We start from the raw sequence: 22,104 nt of genomic DNA, 5'->3' as shown, positions 1-22,104 counted from the left end.
TTTATTACATTTTAGAGGGAGGCATCATTTTACCCCACTGCATTTATCTGACAGCTACAGTTACTGGTGTGTGTCCAAAAATATGATTAATTAAAAAATGCATTATTAGAGAAAATTGTTCAAATGCATTATAGGTACTTTTACTTTTTTAAATACTTTAGAGTAGATTTTACTGATAATCTGTCACCTTCAAACGTTTAATGTAGCATATAGGACTTTTATTTAGAGCTAGTATAGCTGCATATGTTGCAACATGTGCAATATACACATGGGCAAAACCCATGCAAAAAACCTAAATGCATTTTCTAGCTATTAGCAGCAGCTACTCTACTAGACAACATAATATTCAATAATGGGATATTGAAGACTAGCAATAAAGGCCAGACTACTGTTTGATGTATTTGAAAGACTGTTTATTTGGCTCCAACAGTACAGTCATATGAAATGTCATCTTGAAATATATAGCCATGTGTGAACACAAGGGTCTTTAAAGAAATGTCAATCAAGTGGGTAAAAAAAAAAAAAAGAGTACTGTAATACAAATGCAGAACAGAAACTGAACATATACCACGACCAAAACAATGCAGTTTTAACTCAAAAAAGCCACAATGTGGATTTTGCTTTGAATTTGTTGTCCTGTACCAACAATGTATTTTATTCTGGAGAGTATGTGGCAGTATACTTATAGGAGTAAGGCTGTGGTGCAATGGGGAGTATGTGTAAGAGTTCCAGAGTTCTGAATAAGAGAACATAAAGCAGATGAATGTGACTTAGTTATCCTACACCAGCACTTTTACCCTTATCTGAGAGGTTGTGTTGAAGTGTGGCTCATGGGCGTGTACTGTTTCTACAGAGGAAAACTTGATTCAGAGCATTTTCTGTAACAATGACAAACACACAGACTTAGCTTATCAGTAAGTCATTTTGGAGCCCCTGACCAGCTCTGCTAATACTGATATGGAAATAAAAGGTTTTGGCACTTCTGCTAATAGCAGAATAAACTAAATTTGAAAATTTAACAAGGAAACACAACAATCAAAAATAAACAAACAAACAAAAAAAAAAATCAATCAAATAAAAAAATCAATTAAAAAAGTAGCTGCACATGCTAAAGATACAGCAATTTGTGAGAACAAATACTGTAACAAAGGCTGGAAATCAAAACACAAAATAAAAAAACACAATGCAAAACTTAGTAAATATTAAGTAATGGAAATAGCATTTTAAAACATGAGTGAAGGGACAGTATTTGAGGAAGTTTAAACCAATCAAAATCTGATATTTAATGAAAGGTCTGTGTTTACATTGATTTCTTCGTCTTCTACTAAATTACTACATTTTCTTTCCAGGTAGTGGTATACAGGGTAGCATAACTGAGCAAATGGAGCTATAGAAATCACAATGACGTGATATTACAGCTGCATTTGATGCTACACACATTAACCAAAGTATAAATTGCACTTCTTGTCAAATGAGCACATTTTAACAGTACATTAATAACCCACTATACATATATCAAACTACATTCAATGTAAAGAGAGAGAGAAGAGAGAGCGTGAGAAAAAGATGTGATATTTAACTTGTTACGCGGTTGCATTGGCTGGGCCTGTCAACATTCAGGCCAACTCTGTTGTCATAGTTAGCTTTTTGACACACAAAATTAAATAAAAGCAGATGTATTCAATTGTAAGGCCTATAAGCTGAATTAAATGCACAGTGAATACACACTGGTCTGTAATTTGTAAATGACCACCTTCCCTCACACTGCACCGTTTGCATAACTGTTATGTGATGCCATAGCATGATCCAAAATTCTCATAATATCAACAGAGAAACTGACATCAAAACAACTGAAAGGAATGCTGTTTAGAACCAAAATGCCTTCATTTAAGAAATTATAGAAAAATAAATAATGTACCACTTAAAATATTGAGACAAATACACAAATATATGCACAAAAAAAAAACCTTAAAATTGTTACATACATAAAACCCCAACAACAATAAAGAAACCTGTTGTGTAGTTCTTGCCACTGGTAGAGCGCATCATTTGAGCTGCTGTTGACCTACTATCAGATAGCACCATTATAATCTATACAGATGTGCACCCATTCTTTATAACGATGAGATGAACTGTACAATCAAACAGAAACCATATGGGAAAAAAATCTTCTTCAATCCACCTGTGGTTGCTGCTACATCACAACAAAATGTTGGTTTTTCACATCTGCCCTTACAGTAAATCATCATGCATATTTCTAATGTTGTAAAGAAAAGAAGTACCGAGTATCACCTTGCATAGCACCTACTATGTCAGGAGGCAATCTGAGTATAAGAAAAGATGAATAAACTATGTTGACGTACTGCTCCACTTTTTGCTCCATCTGATATGGAATGTGACATAACTGGCCACCAGTTAGACTGTGGTGTAGCTAATGGAAGTTTACCAATTAACTGCGTCTGTTCGATTTAGCTTACCTTGCACTGTAATACATGTTTTAAGACAATACATGAGGTGTAAAAGAGCAGTGTGAGATTGTTCTGTTCAACATAATCTGACACATCTGACACTACCAGCTGCTGTATGCTGAGCTGAACCTGAACCCCAACCCTGAAACAACGTGTTACGCCTCCGATACACTTGCTCAAATCAATGCTAATTTTCAATATTTAAGAAATCCATAAGTCATAAATTGTGTACATGCAGTGAATTGACAACACTGTACAATTAACATCCCATACAACAAGTCCAGAATGAACAAGTAGCATATTTGTTACACTGTCGGATGCGTTTTGTACAAACGATGAGCTTCTTCAAAACCACTAGTAAGATCAGAGGCTGCACAGTCACCATGGATGCAATCTTACAGTGTGCTCAAGTGAAGCTATGACCTAACATGCTATTTCAACATCCTGTAAAAACAACTCGTATGAAAAACAGTGCGCAATGTGTGACTTTTCAATACTCTTACAACCTTTTTTTAACCAAACAAAGCATACCCTTCTGAAACAAAACACCATTCCAAAAATTCCAAATATGATATAAAGTTGTACATTTCTGATAAAGGAATGAATAAAAGCTTGAGGCACCAAAGGCTATTATACACAAAATACAAACAATGTTAAAGAATGAGAGCAAAAACAAAATAAAGAAAAAACATGATTGCATTCTGTTAACGCTCTCAGTAGACCTTGAAGCGCTGCCTGTCAGGAGAGGCAGATGCTCCAGCTGATCTCTATGGAGATCGATGAGACTCTTAGCGACTCTCCTGCGGAATCCATTCCCGTGCTCAGAGGCGGTTCCTCGAGCAGGCCTCTCCAATCTCAAATCCACGTGAGCCCGATTTGTTTTCCTGTCAGTGCAGAGCCTGCTAAGTTCTCCCCTCTTGTCCGCAGACATGTGGCTGCTGGGAGGCACCACAACGACGATGATTGCTGAGTGCAACAGTGAAAACCTGCTGATATCATACCCTCTCTCTCTGCAGGCATCACCACAATAAAGCAACAATAACCAACAGCTTTTTACTTTCTGGGGATTTTCAGGCTACCAGCCATGGCGTGACTCCCTTGGGAAGATTAAAGGAAAGCAAAAAATTACTAATTTAGAGCTCTGGGGTTGTTGTTTTCTTATGTTAGTGTTGTTTTTTTTATCTTTTTCTGCAGAAGCCATGACGCAACCACAAAACAGTGACATGTATGTACAATACATATAAATATAGTTTCATTATTACTACTCATGCTTTTGCAGGGTCAGGGGTGCAATGTTCTGTTTGGCACAGTGCTGCATGAATGGGTGGTGAGCTTGTTGAGACGAAACGACACAAAACACCTAGCGTTTGGTGTTAGAGAGCCAGTCCAGATCCCCCCCATCCTCCACTTCCTCCTCCTCCTCCTTCTTTCCACGTCTCCTTTTCACCACCGTGAGTCTGGCCGGGCTGCGCCGCTCCAGTCTGAGCCATGCAAAGACTACAGAGACAAGTTCTCTTGCCAGCTGAGGATCTGAACTCCACCACGATGTGGATGTGAGAGAGCGAACACACACACACGGTTGTTGTTGTTTTTTCCACACGGTGATGTGAGTAGAAGCAGCTTAGGGCGTGAAACTCGGGACAGTTATCTCTTTTTGTATCATTGTACACATTGACTTCTTTTTCTTTTAGACTTTTTTTTTAATCCATTAAAAAAACTATAAATACCATAAAAGAAGCATTATTTACAAACTCCATGCGTTTCAGGTTAGAGTGATCACTGCAAGAAAAACACAGAAGAGAGAATGACATGAAGATGGACATGTTTTCACATTGTTTCATGACTTTGAGAGTTGTAAAATCTGGTTTGACACAGTTGTTACGACTTGGGTAACAGAAAAACCCATGCAAACATAGAGAAGCTGAAACCCACATGAAGAAACTGAACTGACACGGAGTGAACAAAATATTAAGAGCACTTTCTATGTCCATTTAACAGGAAAGAGGAATTGAATCACAGTCCAAACTATGGTTTTGATTCCACATTCCAAACCTAGATGCAATTTACTTCACTTTCCTGTATGTATTTTAAATATGGCCCTTATATTTTGTTCACTCTGTACATGTGCTGCACTATTGAAGTCTGTAATGTTACTCAAATATGTCTTACCTTCTGCCAGCAACCAGGCATTGGTAATCCATCTGGGCCCTGTTTAGAGGAGAGTAGCAGGGGAAACAACAAAAATATGAGGACTGTAAACAGGAATGGGAGGTTTGCTGTTAATAGATTCAGCTCACACAATGATTTAAAGTTTGATAAATGACTAGATTTGAACCCACAAGAACACATAACAAATGTCATACTTTAAGCTACTTCATAGAAAGTTTTTTTCCCACAGATAATTTAATTCAAATCAAACCAGAAGCAAAAGAGGAGTGTTCATCAGAAACCTCACTTCTCACATCTACATTAATTATACTATTTCTACTACTTACTTACTATTTCTTTTACCTGATGATTAGAAACTGACAGTCAACACGAGTAAACTGTGTTTACTGCTTTCTCAAAGAGTTAAAAATATAGGATTTCTGGGTATTGAAGTCCTCAAAATTGAAAGTTTGTTTAATGTGTAGCTGCTGAAAATTGCATCACTATGTCTATGTTGAAATACTGAATTTAATGCTACAGTGTCTAGTTTAGGGAAGGAAATGTCACAATGTAAACTGCACAAACTTTCTCTGACTCATTGCACTTGATGTGAAATTAAGTTCTTTAAAAAGGATTTTTATGTAGCAGGAATTTGAATTTTGAATAATTTGAATAATGAATGTAATGAAAACTGCAAGAGTGTATTCTCATCCATGCACATAATACACAGCAAAAAATACAGTGGCTCATGCACATCAATATACTGATGATTCTACTCTCTGATTTTATTATAGTTCATCTCAAAGTTGAGATGAAAAACACTTACAAAATCAGGGAGTTTATCTTAAGATAAAGTCATTGCAGCTGGTTCAAGTCAATGAATATAGATGACATTTAATGAGATGACATTTGTGATATATGATTTTTTCTTACCTATAACTCATTTCATTGCATTATGCTTATATAGTCACAATGTTCTCTTACAATTAGTTCTCATGTACTTTAACCACTAAACATTCTACTCACAGTGTTAGAACTCCCATGCATAACACAGTATTGTCTTAGCAGCAGAAGGAATCATAAAATCATCAAAATTCATGTTCTCATCTTGAATAGGTCTGGAACTGTAACCACTTGACTGATTTTCTCTTCTAGTTGTGGTCTGGCCCAATTGGTACAAATACAGGAAAGGGAAAGGGGGAGTTAACAGAGTAGAGGAGGGGTCCATGTGCCAGTAGCATGGGCATCAGTAAAGGAGTCTGTGTTAGCATCGGGTTAAATAGGTAACTGGGGCTATGGAGGTATCAGCTTGAAGGAAACAGGATTTAAACAGAACCCTTTTCAGGTTTTAATCAGGGGAATGGAAGGATTCAGTTAGAGGGATAGATTTAAGTATCAATTATATCAACAACCATATGTTTATTTGTATACTTCACTTGTCATGATGTGTGATATCTAAAAGAGGCTGCTTGCAGTCAGGAAGTTAGTGAAGTATATGTTGGTGCGTGTGTTTTTTTTGTTTATTTTTAAACAATTCATGAATGGAAAATGGAGCTGTGCTTCAAATAAGGCATGTTCATGATTGTTAAGCTCTCAAGTCATGCATGGTTTGCTGTCAGTAATGACTGAAGGTGAGCAGCATGCATGGGCAAGAGGTGGAGGAAAAAGAGAAATACTGTACCAATTGGCATGGGGCATCCAGCCCATCCAGACCTGGCTGCCCTGGTTCCCCCTTTTCACCCTTAAATCCCCGGAAACCCTGTTTGCAAAGATGACCTAGGAGTGTTACTGGGAGAGAGGTGGACGACCCTTAACCCTTGCATCCGTCCACTACAACGGACACAAGGGGTTGGCAAGGGAGGAGCTGCCCTGTGAGCGTGCTGATACCACAATCCAGCCAAAATTATATGTTTTTCAGCATTAAATGGTTTATTTTTGTGTTTGAATTGCAGAGTTACAGGATAGTTTCCTGGGTTTTAGGACCATTCTATGGTCTGGTGGAAGCTGGGTATCTGTTCAGCCACAGGGCTCTCATCCTTGTTTGGGGACGACTGCTCTACAAGGCTGGGAGGCGATTTCCAGCTCACAGTTGGAACATACCAATGGGCAGGGTGCATCTAATCCAGGGGCACCCTGTTCTCCTTTCTCGCCCTTAGGCCCTTTTTTGCCCTTCTTTCCCTTCTCCCCCTGTGGATACAACGATTTGGTCAAGTTAACATCATTTTTTTGAACATTTGGGACAGCACTGCTATTGGGAGGGAATGATTAAAAAGCGGAGGCTATGGCCCACAAAGGAGAAAGAGACATGGTCAATGTTAGATAGGAGGGGGATATCAGACAGTATTGGGTATTCTAAAAACATTCCTCAGGACAGGAGGAGGACAAAAAGGGGGAATAATACAGTAGGAGGGAGTAAAAAACAGAGCTGATCGCCAAAAGGGGTGTCAAGGGCACGAAGGATGAGAAAGAGTAGCAGGGAAAAAACCTCCAGAGGGACAGAATTAAATCTACGACACACTGAAAACGTTCAAACTTCATATTTGGGTTAGTCATATCTCACTCAGTGCATGCATGACAAAATACACAATAAATAAATGTTTGAGGTACCTTTTTCTGTACTAAAGTTCCCAAATGTAATGGCACAGGAACATTCCTAGCCCCTCATGAGATAAAATGTGCAATTGTAATTGTACTTTTAATGGTGTGAATTTGCAGGAATTTGTGCCATACTGTATTGTGTGCATGCATTTTGTATTCTATTCTATTCTAGTGCCTGTTTATGCATTTTCTTTGATCATCATTCAAATTCTGTCATCCATAATCTTTCAGTGTTGACAGCTGTTGCTAAGTACCCGGAAGAGAAGCACCGCTAAGATCTATTCTGTATTGGAAATAAAGAGATTCTCAGAGTATTTGTCTGAAGTAAGTTTATCCTCATGCACCAAGGAATGGGATACAGTTTCTCAAAGACATGAGAAATACATTATACGTGTAAGTAAGTGTGGAAACATACAGATTAGCACTGAAAGAGAGATAAACTACTGTATACACAAGCAAGGGTGAGTTATCAACAGGCTCAACAACTTGTGGAAGTGAAATGTTTTTGTGTATGTCCATGCATGGAAACAACAGAAATAAAACAAACATGAATTTAAAGAGCCTGTTGTCAATGGACTTGTTCGGTCTAACATGTTGAAATCACTTTTTTTTTATGCCTCAGAATGAGATTTGACTTGTGATTTTGAGAAATGAAATGGCATACATTCAAAAGTGGAGAACAAAAGCTGGATTGGGAAGATGATATTTTATGCAAAGGAAACTTTACTTTGTACAGAGTTGTTATCCAATTATTTAGTTAAACTTCTGGTCGAGTTAATCTCTCAAGAAAGTAGAAATGCTACCAAAAAAACATTAAACTAGCATGTTATGTATAATATAAATAGTACAATATAAGAAATTCATTAAGAAGCATATATTTAAATTCCTTCCAACCACGCTATTCCATCCAACAACCACATAATCTATGTCAGAGTCTCAGTGTATTTAAAATGAGGAAGAAACTAAACTTAGCATACAAAATACCTCTACAGTATATTTCCTGTCACTGTCCATTGACATCAGTCCTCTGTAATGTTAAGGGGTTGACAAGCCATCATATCCTCTCTACATCTACCTTTTCTCCTCTTTCCCCAACGTCGCCTTTCTCTCCCCTTAAGCCTGGCAACCCCTGTAAAAGTACAACTCCACTGAATTACTCTTTACTGTGCAAAGACAATAGACTTGTCCTGACAAGGCTGAAGATAACACATCAGGGTCAAGCTAAAAAGCAACAAGAAAAGAAGCTGAGAGAGGGTGAAAAGTAAAATAAATGAGAGACCAAGAGAAGGTTGAGGGATGTGAAACAAGAAACAACAAAATCTTACTGCTGCTGTATTTAGAGTTTATACATTCTCTATTTAACCAATATGTAACTGGCCTTTAAATATAGAGAAATGTCATAAAAAAGGGAAAAAGCTGTAATTCTTCAGAATCAATGGCAATAACATATTAAAATCCAAGGTCTTTAACAAAAGTTTGAGTCCACTATTCCACCATCACTGATTAGTTAGTTAGCACCACATAATATACACAGTAAACTCCTATCTGTACTCACACTGAATCAGTTGGATTGTAGAAATAAAAATCATGCCAACTTCAGCTCTACAGAGTGTAGCCTATTCCTAGGTTACCTGCACGTCTTGGTGCGTATTTCATGACTTATGGGATAGGGCTCTTTCACATAATGGGACTTTTGGGAATATATGTGATACTTGTGGGATGGGGTTTATGTAAAATGATAAATTGAGCTGTTGCAAACAGTGAGTTGTGCATGTTCTCTATGAAACGGTGCTCCACACTTGGTTCTAAATAATTAATACTTATTGAATTTCCTTCCTCATGCTTTATGTCACAACTTGCTAAGTTTGTTTTTCACAATAAAAAGCATGTTTTTGGTATATGTCAAAGCAGTTGATTCTAGAGAGTTGGTCCAGTCTCTTTTTCTGATATTGCTTTTATATTTAAAAGCTTTTTAGCCAAGTACCCCTGCAGTATACTGGAAGCTGCCATTTGATTCTGTGTCACATCTTAATGCTGAAAGAGAGAAATCTGTGAAAACAAAGTTTTAGAGACTTACATCCAAGCCTGGTGTTCCAGCAGCTCCCTGCACATAAAGAACAAGAGTTGCATCATAATTTTCATGAAACACTGACGTTTACATGCATCTAACTCTCTCAGTGAGAGCCTGCACAAATATACAGATCATGCCTGGTTCAATAAATGTGGAGAAATGTAAGCAGCTGTTGTTTAACATGATATGAAACATCACATTTTAAGTGTGTGTTTTAGTGTGTCTGTTTCTCTAAAATATATGTGTCATTGTCACCCAGAACAGTTGTAAGAACTGGTCAAACCCACTCCAACCTATAGGAATTTCAGCTTTAACCCAATTAGCGAGAGCTGAGGACTCAATGTTCCAATCCAATAGTGAGGTTGAATAAAGATAGTTTCTTCAATATATCCTCATCATACTTACAGGCAGTCCATAAGGTCCTCTTGGTCCAGGCTCGCCCTGTGCTCCTTTCTCACCCTAATACAGAAGAATCAGTGTTGCAGTCACATGAATTGTAAAGTACACAGTCACTTTTCAATGAGCCAACACTAAAATTAAAGTTAAAATGTATCATCAGTCAGGTATAAGGACATAATTTAATATCTTACTATGTCACCCTTCGGCCCAGCTGGACCAGCTGGACCCGAAGGCCCATCCGTGCCCTGCAAACAGCAGCGTGGTCATGGTGAGTTTACTTCATTGGACTACAGCAGGTATTTCAAAATAAAGTCCATTTTTCAAACAAATAACAGATGGAAAGCGAAACTCATGTTTAGCATCCACATTTGTACAATATTCCCATCTGGTTTGACCTACAACCAGCACACAGAACTGCTGCTAGTACACGTGCATTGGCCACAGAGGACATTTACGACACTGCTGACACAGTTAATGTATGAGTGTGTGTTAATGCTGAGTTAATGCAACACGGGACAAAACGAGAGCCTTGAAATGACGTAACAGCTTTCTGTATGGTCACTATCCTCAGAACTCAACTCAGTGTGGCTTAATTAAAGTCATGACACCTAACTAAGATGTAAACATCCAACAAAAGCTTATAAAACTTCGTTTTTGGTCACAATGAAATACAATATAATCGGCTGATGGTGGTACAGAAGTTGAGGAAAAGGGGAACTGTATGGAGGGTGAGAGGGAAAAGAAGTAGGCAGAAGTTTGGGTGGTGAAGCCTCTTGGTCACATGACACTCACCCTAATTCCGGGCTTGCCGTCCAAGCCGGAGGCTCCCTGTGTGGTTATGGAGGTATGAGTGACATGAACAAGGCGGGATTAGTACCAGATGAACACTGTTATTAGGACAGGTTGATGGCAGGGTTTACAACAACTAAATTACACTGTGTGTTACAGGGAGGTCACAAAAATAGTCAGCCCAGGCAAATGAAAATGGGGACAGAAAATGGAGAAGACCATATAAACACACACACACACACACACACACACACACACACACACACACACCACGCACGCACACCTACACGCACACACACTCAAATGTGTGCACTAATGCACAACAGGAAATCGGACATGGCTAAAATAGAAATGAGAGATTTCTATAGATGTCTTAGGAAATAAAGGACAGGGCTTTGCAGTTGGAAATATCCCATGGTGCACGGCTGTACTCACGGGGAGCCCCAGTGGTCCGCGGTCCCCTTTGTGTCCTGGTTCCCCTCGCATCCCCTTCACACCATGCAGACCAGGTTCCCCCTATAAAAAACAAGGGAAGTAGGTGAGCATGATACAGTTTCTGTACCTGCAATTGCACCTGTGACTCTTTTGTTTCATTGATGCTCGTTCCTGTGGTTCATCTTACTTTACAGTACTGTAATATACATCCTTGTACATCTCTGCAGTCCTGTAATTGTCATCTTCTGTGTCATCTATCAGTAAAAAAGACTAATATTCACTGTGTCTGGACCCTTCCTCCTTATTCCTTAGCTCATGTAGGTTGTTAAACAGCATGGTACTCATCTAAAAAAAAAGCATTTGCTACAATAATGGCATTGCTATAATGCTACCAGTTTCTACAAGAAATCAGTGACAGAACATACAAACTAATACTGTAAGTGGCATGTTTATGACACACTCATCTAGAGCTTGTTTTTTTCTATGATTAATACATGTTTCACTTTTGTGTGTCAAAGGGTGGATTTTAAAATCATATTACTTGTATATGAAACACATATAATGTAATATAAATAGTCTTGGGCCTAAATACATCACTCAGTATTCCCAGGATCAAAACCAAGCAACATGAAGCAGCTTTTAGTTTACTTTCCTATAGATTAGATGATTTTTAATTTGTAACTATTTATTTGCATGCTTTTGTTTTCATTGTCTTTATTGTCTTTTAAAAACAATTTTCATGTTTTTTTTTTCTTTATGCATCTGAACTGCCTTGTCCTGAATTGGATTTAACTGAGGTATCTGAGGATGCACAAATAAACAAATATTTAATAGGAAGATTTCAACTGTTTATACAGCAACATTTACAAATTATAATGTGTTACAGTTCTCACTAGAGGGTAATGGTTAGAAGGACTAAAAAGCGGTTTAATTACAGTCATAGTGACTGAACGTACATTATCATATATGTGAAGAGGCTGTACTTTACCTTTGGTCCAGGGAAACCATGGGGGCCCTGAAAACATGAAAACATCCCAAAACATTAGTTTGTGGCTGGTCTCATAAACAACTATATTTATTTCTTGTTTTATACAACTAAACAATGTTTTTTTTAATCTAATCTGTCCTTTTCCATTTTGTCCAAATCACAGGAAATAAGTTGCTGTTGAAGATGTGAGGAAGGGATTGGAGAACAAGTTCAGCACTATGAATTTCCCCACAGTCAAGTATTGCCAAGTACTCAGCCCTGTGTTTTCTCTTTCTTTTTTCCTAGGTGATTCTATACACAAACACTGCTGTGGAATGACACAGAGGACAAACTGGTATACTGGGGAGCAAATATTCAGCTGAAAGATGCAATCAGAAACTGAGGGAACCCGTTTGTTGGCTAGAGTTTTGTCTTTTAGCCTTTAAAGCTTTAAGTTAAGATGTTAAAAGTTAGAAGTTGTTTGATGTGAGCACATAGAGGCATGGACTTGTTGGAACATGAACCATAGTGTATATGTTTTGTATGGTTACTGTGATTAAATAATCTGTAATCACAATCTTTTCACTCCAGCAACATAGAGAATTAAAAACACCTGTCTATAAACGGGTTGGGCTAGTGTGCCACAAGGAGGACAAAGGTTTTAAATATGCTGACACATTGTACAGCTGCTCATTACATTACAATCAGTTATTTAGAGTCAATATTCTGTGAGTATGGTCATAAATGACATGTACAAAATGTATATTTGCATATTCATACTATGTGATTAATTAAAGTGTGGGATGTTCTACCGTAAGTATAGTAAACTGTCCACTGATGAGGCTTTTTAGACACACTTACCATGGGTCCTGGGGGTCCATGTGGCCCTGGTGGTCCTGGAGGACCACTGATCTGGAAATATTTAACATATATATTTTATTATTACTGAATAATGGTGATTATACTTTGACTGCATCAACAGCATGAATGTTTGCAATGAACAACAACTTTGAGTATGTTTATGGCAAGTCATAATAAATGTTTAATGTGACTTACTGATGGACCTTGAGGACCAGGTAGACCTGAATCTCCCTTGTCCCCTTTCATCCCATTGACACCCTAAGGAGCAAACAATTCATAAGACATGTTTAGATTCTGTTTGATAAGATGGTTAAAGAGTCTGTGACCACAAACAAGATTTTCCAAGGGCTTATTAGAAAATTGTAGACTTACAGGTAGCCCAGGTAAACCAGTTGTTCCTTTCTCCCCTGAAGCGCCGGGCATTCCCATGTCTCCTTTGGAACCTTTGTAGCCCTGAGAGGGGAGGGCAAAATGTACACATATTTAACTATGCACTATTGGGATATTTATAGAGTAATCCTGAGTTAATAGCCTCATCAATATAAAGTGATTTAAAAGGACCACTGTGTTCGATTTATTTGCATCTAGCGGGGTAGTTGCAGATCACAACTCCCTCGTTTCATCCTCCCTTTCTAAGGAGAAGGAGAAAACTGTAGTGGTCGTGAAATGTGTGAAAACCTAGTTATGGATTGTTTATGTATATTTATATCTTCTATTTTTGCTAATAGATCCTCCTAAATGTTACACACTGGACCTTGAAGTAAAGGTCTTTCTTCTAGATAAACTAGATCAAAATTTAGCTGATCAATACATAAATATATATCATGAACTCACTCTTTCACCATCGAGTCCAGGAAGACCAGGCATACCACGGTCCCCCTTGGAGAGGAAGAAAAGACAAAATCTTACAAACATAATAAAACTACAGGTGTTTCCTGTTTTATTTTGCTATGGGACAGTAATATATGGTGATTTTTAGGTATAAGAAAGAGGTTACAGTTAACATGAGATGTGCACATGTAAGGAAACACTCAATACTGTAGATGGGATGCAAAAAAGTGCAGAAAATAGAGTTTACCTTTAAACCCTGCGGTCCCATTGGCCCAGTAGGTCCAGGAGGACCCTGTACACAAAGACAGACACAGGAGTAGATTTAATTACACTTCTACTCTACTGAGGATATATACTTTTTATTGGGTTTGAACAATTCAATACACATTTCATAAACAATGGAGCTGATCATCACAATGAAATGACTTGCAACGGGCAAAATGTTAGCAATCAGTTATGAACTATGATGCTCAACTGAAAGACACATGCTAAAGTCAAAAATATGTTAGCTAGAAAATATGGATAAATAATTATCATAAATAAGAGAAATTCAAACACTAAGTTCAGTATAAGTGACACTAAACATAATAATTCTTCCCAATTTGAACAATTTCTATTATTTGAAATGTGTGCATTTCTTTTAAAATGGACAATAAATTATGTACTTAGCTCACATAGCTTATATATTTAGAATTAAATACTAGAATTATGTGACAATGTGTGATAAACATGCCAATTTCCTGCAAGGCTATCAAACATAACCCAGATAAAGCTGAGTTTTGGTAACAAAGATGATTCTTTAGGAAGATTTCACTTTCATGTGTGATGCTAAACACGCTAAATCCCTTCCAGGCTTACCAACATAATACATAATGTTGCTTTTGTTGTCACTTTCACAGGATCTCCACTGTGTTTTCCAAAACTCAGTCAAGTGTGATTCTTTTTTATTTCAATTTTTGAATATAAAAAAAAAAGAATATACATGTAGCTTTCTTAGATTATATAGTTCATTTTAATACTTGGCTGGACAATCTGTGATCAGTAGCATTATAACCCTTCCTCCCACTTTCTCTGCAATTTGTACAGTTTTTCTATCTATATTACCTGGCTCCAGATTTGCTGTGTGGAAACTTGATTACAATTAACTGAACCCAACGATTTCGAAATATGCATTATATAAGTAAAATACTGAAAGAATGTGGGTCTTAAAACTACAACTTCGAACACAGACCCTTTTCAAGACAAGGTCTGAAGCACATTTCAAGCTCTTATCATATAAGTCAATATTAAACTTGATTAAACCATGGCCTTGGAGTTCTGGAGCCGTCGCTCGCTTTGCCTGCTTGGCAATCTAGCCTCAACTATAATCATGACTGTTCTATGTACTTTGATGATGATTTTGACCAAAAATGGACTGGAGTGAGGTTATTTCAAAGGGATATTTTACCGACATTCAGATAGATAACCAGCAACTCAGGCAGCTCATAGCACTGATCACAGAGAAGCATAAACGCAGCACTTAGTACTGATTCATTCGCTGTTAAACAAACATGTTGCTGGGTAAGGGAGCGACAAATACAACAAAGCAGTGCAAACCAAGGTGTGAACTGGGTTGGGCCCATGCGAGGACAAAATGAATTACTTGATACTACATGACACAGAATACACAGAGCCTAATTACCGTTACTGTAATAGTGGTAATCTTCTGCAGTAGGCCAAAGGAGCGGAAACGGAGAAGACATAAGATTGCAGAGGTCATACAGGAAAGAAACCTTTTGTGTCAGCACATTTCTGCACAAATACACCCTCAAAATTAGTTATTTGTTAAAGAACAGATGTTAGCCTTTATTATCTGTAGAGGACATACCCTGAAAAGATTGTTTAATTTGAGGGCATTGCATTAACTTAAGGAATACACTTTCATTTACGACTGTAACTCAGCAGAAACAAAGGTTGCATGTGCAATTTGCAATGTGACAAAAATCTTGTGAAAAAACCTTTTTGTATTGTGACAATGACATTGCAAATAAAATTAATTAAATTACTGATTATTTACTAATAAGTAACCAAAGTGATGTGTTTCACTGTGCCATCTTCTCTTGCAGATTCAGGTCTTTTTGAAGCAACAAGAATAAGAGTTGTGTAAGAATACAATAAGAATATGAGTTAAGTTATGACTTGTCTGACCTGTAGAGCCTCCTGGATGTTTCCATTGTAGTCGATGATTTCAGTGGCTCCTTGGTCTCCTTTCTGCCCAGGAGGGCCCTGCACATGATCAACATCCAGAAACACATTTAAACACGTTCTTTCATACTGCACACCTGATTTATACAAACCATCATGTGTTGAGTAATATCAGTGTGCCTCTTTTCCAAAAACTGCTAAGGTCTGACTGCTGCCCCCTGGTGGTAACCTATGTGTGGTTTTACTAACAGTAAGTGTGCAGTGAAGCATGTCATAGGAAATTAAAGTTTTAAAGGTTTCAGCATGCAGCATCATGGCATGATTGGAGATGGGGAAGAACAGAGGCATTTATCTTCTTTAATGTACTTTCTTACCCTTGGGCCAATAGATCCCAAGTCTCCTTTATCTCCAGTCTCCCCCTAATGTGAGAAGACAACAAAAATGATCAAAGACTTGCCTATAAAATATGGAATATGGACTGTATCAAATATACATCGCTATTATGGTGAAAGAAGTTCTAGTTCTTGTATTTTGTATGAAAACATAGTATAACACATACTACGTGTATGTGACTTTTTATTACTAAGTTTTATTTTACAACAACATTTTCTGACAAAATGTAATGTGCTTAATATAAGACATTTCCACAAGTACAACAGTAGTGTTTAAGAAAACAGTGAATCTAATCTAAGATCTGGATCACCTGCAGAATATAATTAGAGGATAAACTAATTAAGACGCTGTGTTTACCGAACTTTAAGAAAACATATCTGCCACGCTCACCTTTGACCCTTTAGGACCAGGTGTACCAGACTCTCCTTGGGAACCCTGCCATGAGTTAAAAAGAAAAAAAAAAACACATGAGGAAAAGAGTCATGATATGAGGGACATTATAAAAAATAAAAGCTAAGTACTTACGATATAAACATGACATTTAAAATAATAAAACAAACTCTCTTTATGGGTTCAATCCAAATTCATCATAAAATATTCAATGCATTTAAAATGCATATTTCACAAAGGAAATATTATCAACCTTCCGTACTTCTCCCGGGAGAGCAAGTCCACCAAAATAACCAGCTTTTAATATGCCATAACTGCCACGCAGAGGGGAAAGTGTTTATTTGAACTCTGGCATTGATAAAAGATGGGTTTCACTTTTGGGGTTTCTAATGGGATGTGAAACAGATCTGTGGGTCGTCTAAGTTTAGACTGGAGCTTAAGCTACCTGCTGGGTCAGTGCCAGACATAAACAATGGTAAACTCATTTATATTTGGTTTACATTATGCAGACTCCAGGGAAAGCCTTGCACTTATTATAAAGCTATAATGGTTTAGCCAGCTATTAACATCATTGAATATTTGATGAATTCAATGAACTCTTGCTTTAGGAATGCATTCTACTTTTTCTTTTTTAAAACTCTGGGAATGTTATTGTGTGTAATTAAATTAGCGAGGCTCTAGATGGCAGCAAAAATCTATGAATTACATGGGTGAAAAGACAGTTTGAAGAAGTAGTAAACCTCACACACATACTACTGAATGATCCAGTTTGTTTAATTTTGCCATTTATCTGTGCAAACATGCACTTAAATAACTGACCTTTGGTCCAAGGGGTCCAATTTCTCCTCTTTCGCCCTTTCCTGGTGGTCCGTGGTCACCTCTCTCACCCTATACAGAAAAAAGAACAAACAGCTCAACAACAAAGGTAAGTTACCGCTGTTCTCTTGCAACCTGTATTTAATAAATGTCACACAGAACTGCTGAACAAGGCTCTGTTTCTAGCTTTTTACTGTCAGCAGAAGAGCTGTGATGCATCTTCTGAACATAAGGCATGAACCTCAGTTTCCTTAATGTCATGCTGACATGACTGAGGAATCTACTATAAGAGTCTCCCGCCCTTCTTGTGAGGTTGCTTACTCAACAGACCGATGGTGAATGTTTATGCTGAGTCATCACAAGCTGCTTTCCTGGTAGATTGTGACCCTCTACAAGGTCGAAATGTTATTTTTAAGAAAAGCCCAAAAAATGCATCTGCATCCAGCCTTCTTTGTCCTTAAGATGAATATTTAAAGACAAATGTAAATCCTTTGTTGTATGGTAGTGGGTATTTTCTGAAGTGACTTAAGAAAGCCAATAGAGGGGGGTGTGGTATAACTCTCTCTATTACTTATTACTGATACTTAAAACCAAGTGGGACACAAGTATTATTTAGCAGCGTTGAGTCAATTAGGCTTTGGTTTTTATTCAAATAACCGCCTACTGATGATAAGCAGACTTGAAAATAAACCTACAGAGTCGTTGTTTGAGAGGTGTTTAAAAAGACTTGAGCAGTACCCCCTGAAAAATCTGGTAAAACCGCCAGTTGTCTCAAACCTGTGAGCAGATCACTGAACACAAGGAAAAAGCATCAGATAAACAACTTGCTGCAATGCTCCTCCTTTTCTGCTATACCCTGACATTTGATTAAGCAACGGATGTATACCAGAGCACAATGCAAGGGTTATATATCCTGATTATCAATGCACTGCAAACAGTCTGATGCAAAAGGACAATGCGAACATTAATTCTAGTGTGTCTGGATTATCACTGCTGGCTCCACGGTGTGATAATGTCACGACTCAAAGGGAGCGGCGAGGATTAGCTCATTCTGACCACTTCCAAGTGACATTTTGAAGAAACAGAGGCTTAATCACCTTGGTAAAGTGATAATAATGCATAACAAGACCATAAACCCAGAGCAATTACTGATTTCTATGATAACTATAACAGGATGTGATAAAAATCTGTCAAAGCTGTCGCAACTCATCGTCATTGACGTGAAATATGTGTCACTGAGCAGAAAATACCTCTCATATTGTGACAAACAAGCTGTGGAAAGCTCAAGTCAACCCACCTTTGTTCCTGGGAGTCCTGGAAGCCCTGGTTCTCCCTGGGGACCGAGGAATCCAGGCTCACCCTGAAAAATAATCAGCAAATATAACAAATTTTTCAACAGGGCATTTCTGGTGAAGCACTACCTCCACCCCGCAGCTAATGAGTGCTAAACACGTACACAAGATGCATGGCCAAACATATTCAAAACGACAGGCATGCACTTGGTGCTCGCGCACTTTTCACAAGCGCGCGCAAACACACACTCAGGGACGTGCATAAATCACACACACACACACACACACACACACACACACGGTTATAAATTATGGCTTGTTAATTTATCCCCTGGTTTCACATCCATTAATGACTCCCTCTTATGAGCCCTAATAGACGTTATGACTGACCTTGTTAGAAACTCATCAGGGCACACAGAAGTGTTCTGAGTAAGTGTGTGCAAAACCAGGTTCTCTGCCACTTATGAAGAAGCTTTAACATTTTTTTGCATTTGCACTTTCACGTATTAGGAGTGAGCTTCCAGTATGAGGTGTGAAGCTTGATTTGATTTACATTAAATTTGATTGTGAAATAACCTAATTGGAATATATTTCTTCACCATCTGCAACCAGACTTCCCACCTATAGTAGTTTAGGCTCTGTGGAAGCCTGTGGAGAGGTAATGGACACTCAAACGTTGATTGGATAAACAGCCAAGAATGTAGAGCAGAACAAAGTGCAAGCTGAGCTCAGAGCCCGCGAGTGCTACGTTCGCAAAATATTGTTAGAATCCATCAAGCATTCAGGCCTCTTAAGTAAAAACAGGAGTATATAAAATGTAAAATGAAAGGGCTTTTTACAAGGCCAGCACATTACAAGCACACAAAGGGAGAAAAACAAAAACCAAAGCAGAAACAAGCATCATCTCATCATGCCCGCGTGAGCATTCCTTGCATTCACGTTATATTTCAAGCTAATGATCCTGAGATACATTGAGGTGGTTGTTATTCTTCAAGCACCAAGATGGCAGTGAATCATTATGAGCTTTTTGTGCATTAAGTTCACCATCTGCTTTTTGTCTTTTATGATACAGTAAAAAAAATAAAGCAAGCAGCTTGGTTAAAATAATGAAAGCCTAGTTAAAAAAACTTGAAATAATCAAATAGAAATCAAACTTCCTCTCCTTAACAAGCAGTAGTTTTGACACATTTTGCACCGAGTCTCTTGATGCCACGTCCAGGAAGCAGACTGAAGTTGTTGCCAGGGATGCAGCGTTCCAATCATTAATTCATAGACCTCTACACTATTCACAAACCTTAATGAGACAGTTTTCGTGCTGACTTCTGGCATGTTCAGATCAAAAGCATAGACTATTTGGTCTTGTCAGTTTGCCTGAGCTCCATACTTTTCATTGTGCAGGTATAACTGTGCCTCTGCCACTCAAGCAGATGGAAGTGGGTACAAATCCCACACAGCAGGGAAAGCAAGATAATGTGTCAAACACAAGGCATGACGATGGGTCAGTTTTGCTCTGAACTCTTGCTACAGACGGGCTGAAGGGGATGGACAGGGACAACACCGGGGGGGGATGACCGGGGACAAAAACAGCGAAGCATTTACCTTTATCCCTGGGAGTCCAGGCAGCCCTGGAAGTCCTGGCTCTCCCTACACAGGAAGAGTGTGACATGTTACAGCCAAGCCAAGCTAAGCTGAGTCAAGCCTCATTTGTAGGCTCTTTGGGGTTCTATTAGCTCTAAACTTTATTTCCTATTTGTGTTTTCTCTGGCTATCAAGCTGCTGTAATTCTGAAAAGTGGCCTGCTGTCCTTAAGTGTATGTTGACTGTCATTTGCTTGCGGTAAGCACTAGCAGAAGGTACTCCACATGCACTTTCAAACCAACTCATGCAGCCATGGCTTGACAGCGTGATTAGTGCTTGTTATAACACTCAACCCTTCACAAAGTGCAACAGAGTTTTATTTTTTATGATTTTATTGGTGTGGGCAGGTGTGAAAAGTTCTGGTTCCTGGAAGGAAAAACTGTCAGATACTCTGGATTAAAGTTGCAAAAGCTGTTTGAGAGAGCTGCCGTGGCGTCAAGGTCGTTAGAGTTTGGCAGTGCTGGAAGTCGAGAGCTGGCCTATTTCTCCGTTACCAAGGTCGGGTCATTGTCAAGTTGAGAACTCCAGACTCCCATTACATGCAAGTTTGAGTAACGCGCAGCCATTTGATTCAACAGTGGAAAAATCAGAGGTCGAGTCCCTTGTGACGCCTCTGCAAGACTTTGCAAACAAAATTTCTGACTCTGGATAATTTAACGCTCTATTAAGACCATTGTATTTATGGCATATGAAAATAAATGATTAGCACCGCATGAGAATGATCAACTGTAATGGCACTCGGGGGATCAGGGAGAGGGCTGTAAATTTCCATTGTGGCTAATGAAAGCATTGTAAAACTAATGAATAAAAGTCTTTCTTGTGGACTACCACTTCACCAACATTGGATTTCCATCCAATGGCAACATTTAATGGAGAGCAACGACTCAATTTTGCGATCAGCATTTCGATGAGAAATACGACGTGTAAGTGTGTCAGCATAAGCAGAATGGCTGTAAAATGAGAGATAAGATAAAGCAGTCAAAAAACGTGCTAGGCCACAAGTGTTTTCTTTGCAGTGAGAGCAGGAAAAAAACATTTTAAAAAGGCATTTGCTAAAAGCCCTTCTGTCTGTCGGTCTGGAATCAGTTTGTCCACACAGAGAAGAGAGAGTTGAAATTAATGGGGTGCAGCACTTGGGATTAAAAGTGTAATTAGATGGAGCACTGGTGCAATCTCGGCAGCAGTCTGGTAAAAGGACAAGTAATGGTTTTTATTTTGCAGGAAAATAGCTCCTCTTCTGCTGCATGCTTGTTTTATTAGTTTCTAATTAGCAACTGTTTCTTTAGCAATATTATTACGGTTTCCTTTGTTGGCTTGGAAAGTGTGTCAAACACTAGGATAAAATTTGGCTGGGAGAGAGAGGTCACACAGTACCAAGAAACATTTCTCAAACAACACAAACTTGTCTAGTTGGACTGATGCAAAGCAAAGTATTGGGATGACCTGCTGGTTTTAAACTCTGACAAGTAGAGGTTACAGTAAAATAAGAAAAAAAAAATCCAAAAGATTTAATATATCCAAGGGTGTTCATAAGATACCTGGGACCTTACACTGGCTCAAAACAAGTATCAAGCCAGAGTAAATGAAAAATGAGTTGGAGCAGTGTCAAGTTGAAGTGTCAGGTTCTGTTCAATAAGACCCCCCCTCCATGTACAACCACCCTTATTACACTTTAAACAGTGAGGTTCAGCTGAGTTAGGAATGCTCTCATACAAACTTTTCTATCTTGCACAACAAACCAGAGCTTAGATGTGGGTATTCACGATGATGAAAAATAAAGCAATATGTTCAGCCAGTCCAATGCGTTACTCCCATAGTCACTTA

At 38.3% G+C, this 22,104-nt stretch overlaps 1 protein-coding gene across 5 annotated transcripts in view; it reads right to left on the bottom strand.

Moving 5' to 3' along the window:
- Nucleotides 1-474: 474 nt before the first annotated feature.
- Nucleotides 475-22,104, bottom strand: part of LOC118337909 (collagen alpha-1(XXV) chain) — a 144,938-nt gene continuing 123,308 nt past the window's right edge. For 2 of the 5 annotated variants that reach the window (XM_035675067.1, XM_035675070.1), the window contains 21 exons: nucleotides 20,242-20,286; nucleotides 18,648-18,710; nucleotides 17,354-17,422; nucleotides 16,535-16,579; nucleotides 16,126-16,170; nucleotides 15,755-15,832; nucleotides 15,249-15,272; nucleotides 13,815-13,859; nucleotides 13,571-13,615; nucleotides 13,109-13,189; nucleotides 12,932-12,994; nucleotides 12,737-12,787; nucleotides 11,897-11,923; nucleotides 10,909-10,989; nucleotides 9,876-9,929; nucleotides 9,691-9,744; nucleotides 9,292-9,318; nucleotides 8,290-8,343; nucleotides 6,298-6,375; nucleotides 4,638-4,676; nucleotides 475-3,565 (listed from right to left, as the gene is read on the bottom strand). In XM_035675067.1, the coding sequence (XP_035530960.1) occupies nucleotides 3,539-3,565; nucleotides 4,638-4,676; nucleotides 6,298-6,375; nucleotides 8,290-8,343; nucleotides 9,292-9,318; nucleotides 9,691-9,744; nucleotides 9,876-9,929; nucleotides 10,909-10,989; nucleotides 11,897-11,923; nucleotides 12,737-12,787; nucleotides 12,932-12,994; nucleotides 13,109-13,189; nucleotides 13,571-13,615; nucleotides 13,815-13,859; nucleotides 15,249-15,272; nucleotides 15,755-15,832; nucleotides 16,126-16,170; nucleotides 16,535-16,579; nucleotides 17,354-17,422; nucleotides 18,648-18,710; nucleotides 20,242-20,286 (1,095 nt within the window). In that variant the 3' untranslated portion in view covers nucleotides 475-3,538. Of the gene's footprint in view, nucleotides 4,248-4,637; nucleotides 6,376-6,716; nucleotides 8,344-9,291; nucleotides 9,319-9,690; nucleotides 9,745-9,875; nucleotides 9,930-10,908; nucleotides 10,990-11,896; nucleotides 11,924-12,736; nucleotides 12,788-12,931; nucleotides 12,995-13,108; nucleotides 13,190-13,570; nucleotides 13,616-13,814; nucleotides 13,860-15,248; nucleotides 15,273-15,754; nucleotides 15,833-16,125; nucleotides 16,171-16,534; nucleotides 16,580-17,353; nucleotides 17,423-18,647; nucleotides 18,711-20,241; nucleotides 20,287-22,104 lie in introns of all 5 variants that reach the window. The other 3 variants (XM_035675069.1, XR_004797199.1, XR_004797198.1) reach the window with 3 other exon arrangements.

This window comes from Morone saxatilis, unplaced genomic scaffold (assembly GCF_004916995.1).
Source record: "Morone saxatilis isolate NCDOM2014 unplaced genomic scaffold, NCSU_SB_2.0 Contig4, whole genome shotgun sequence".
In the NCBI taxonomy this organism is placed as follows: Eukaryota; Metazoa; Chordata; class Actinopteri; family Moronidae; genus Morone; species Morone saxatilis.
Note: the sequence above shows the minus strand (reverse complement) of the source record. Positions and strands in the feature narration are given on the sequence as shown.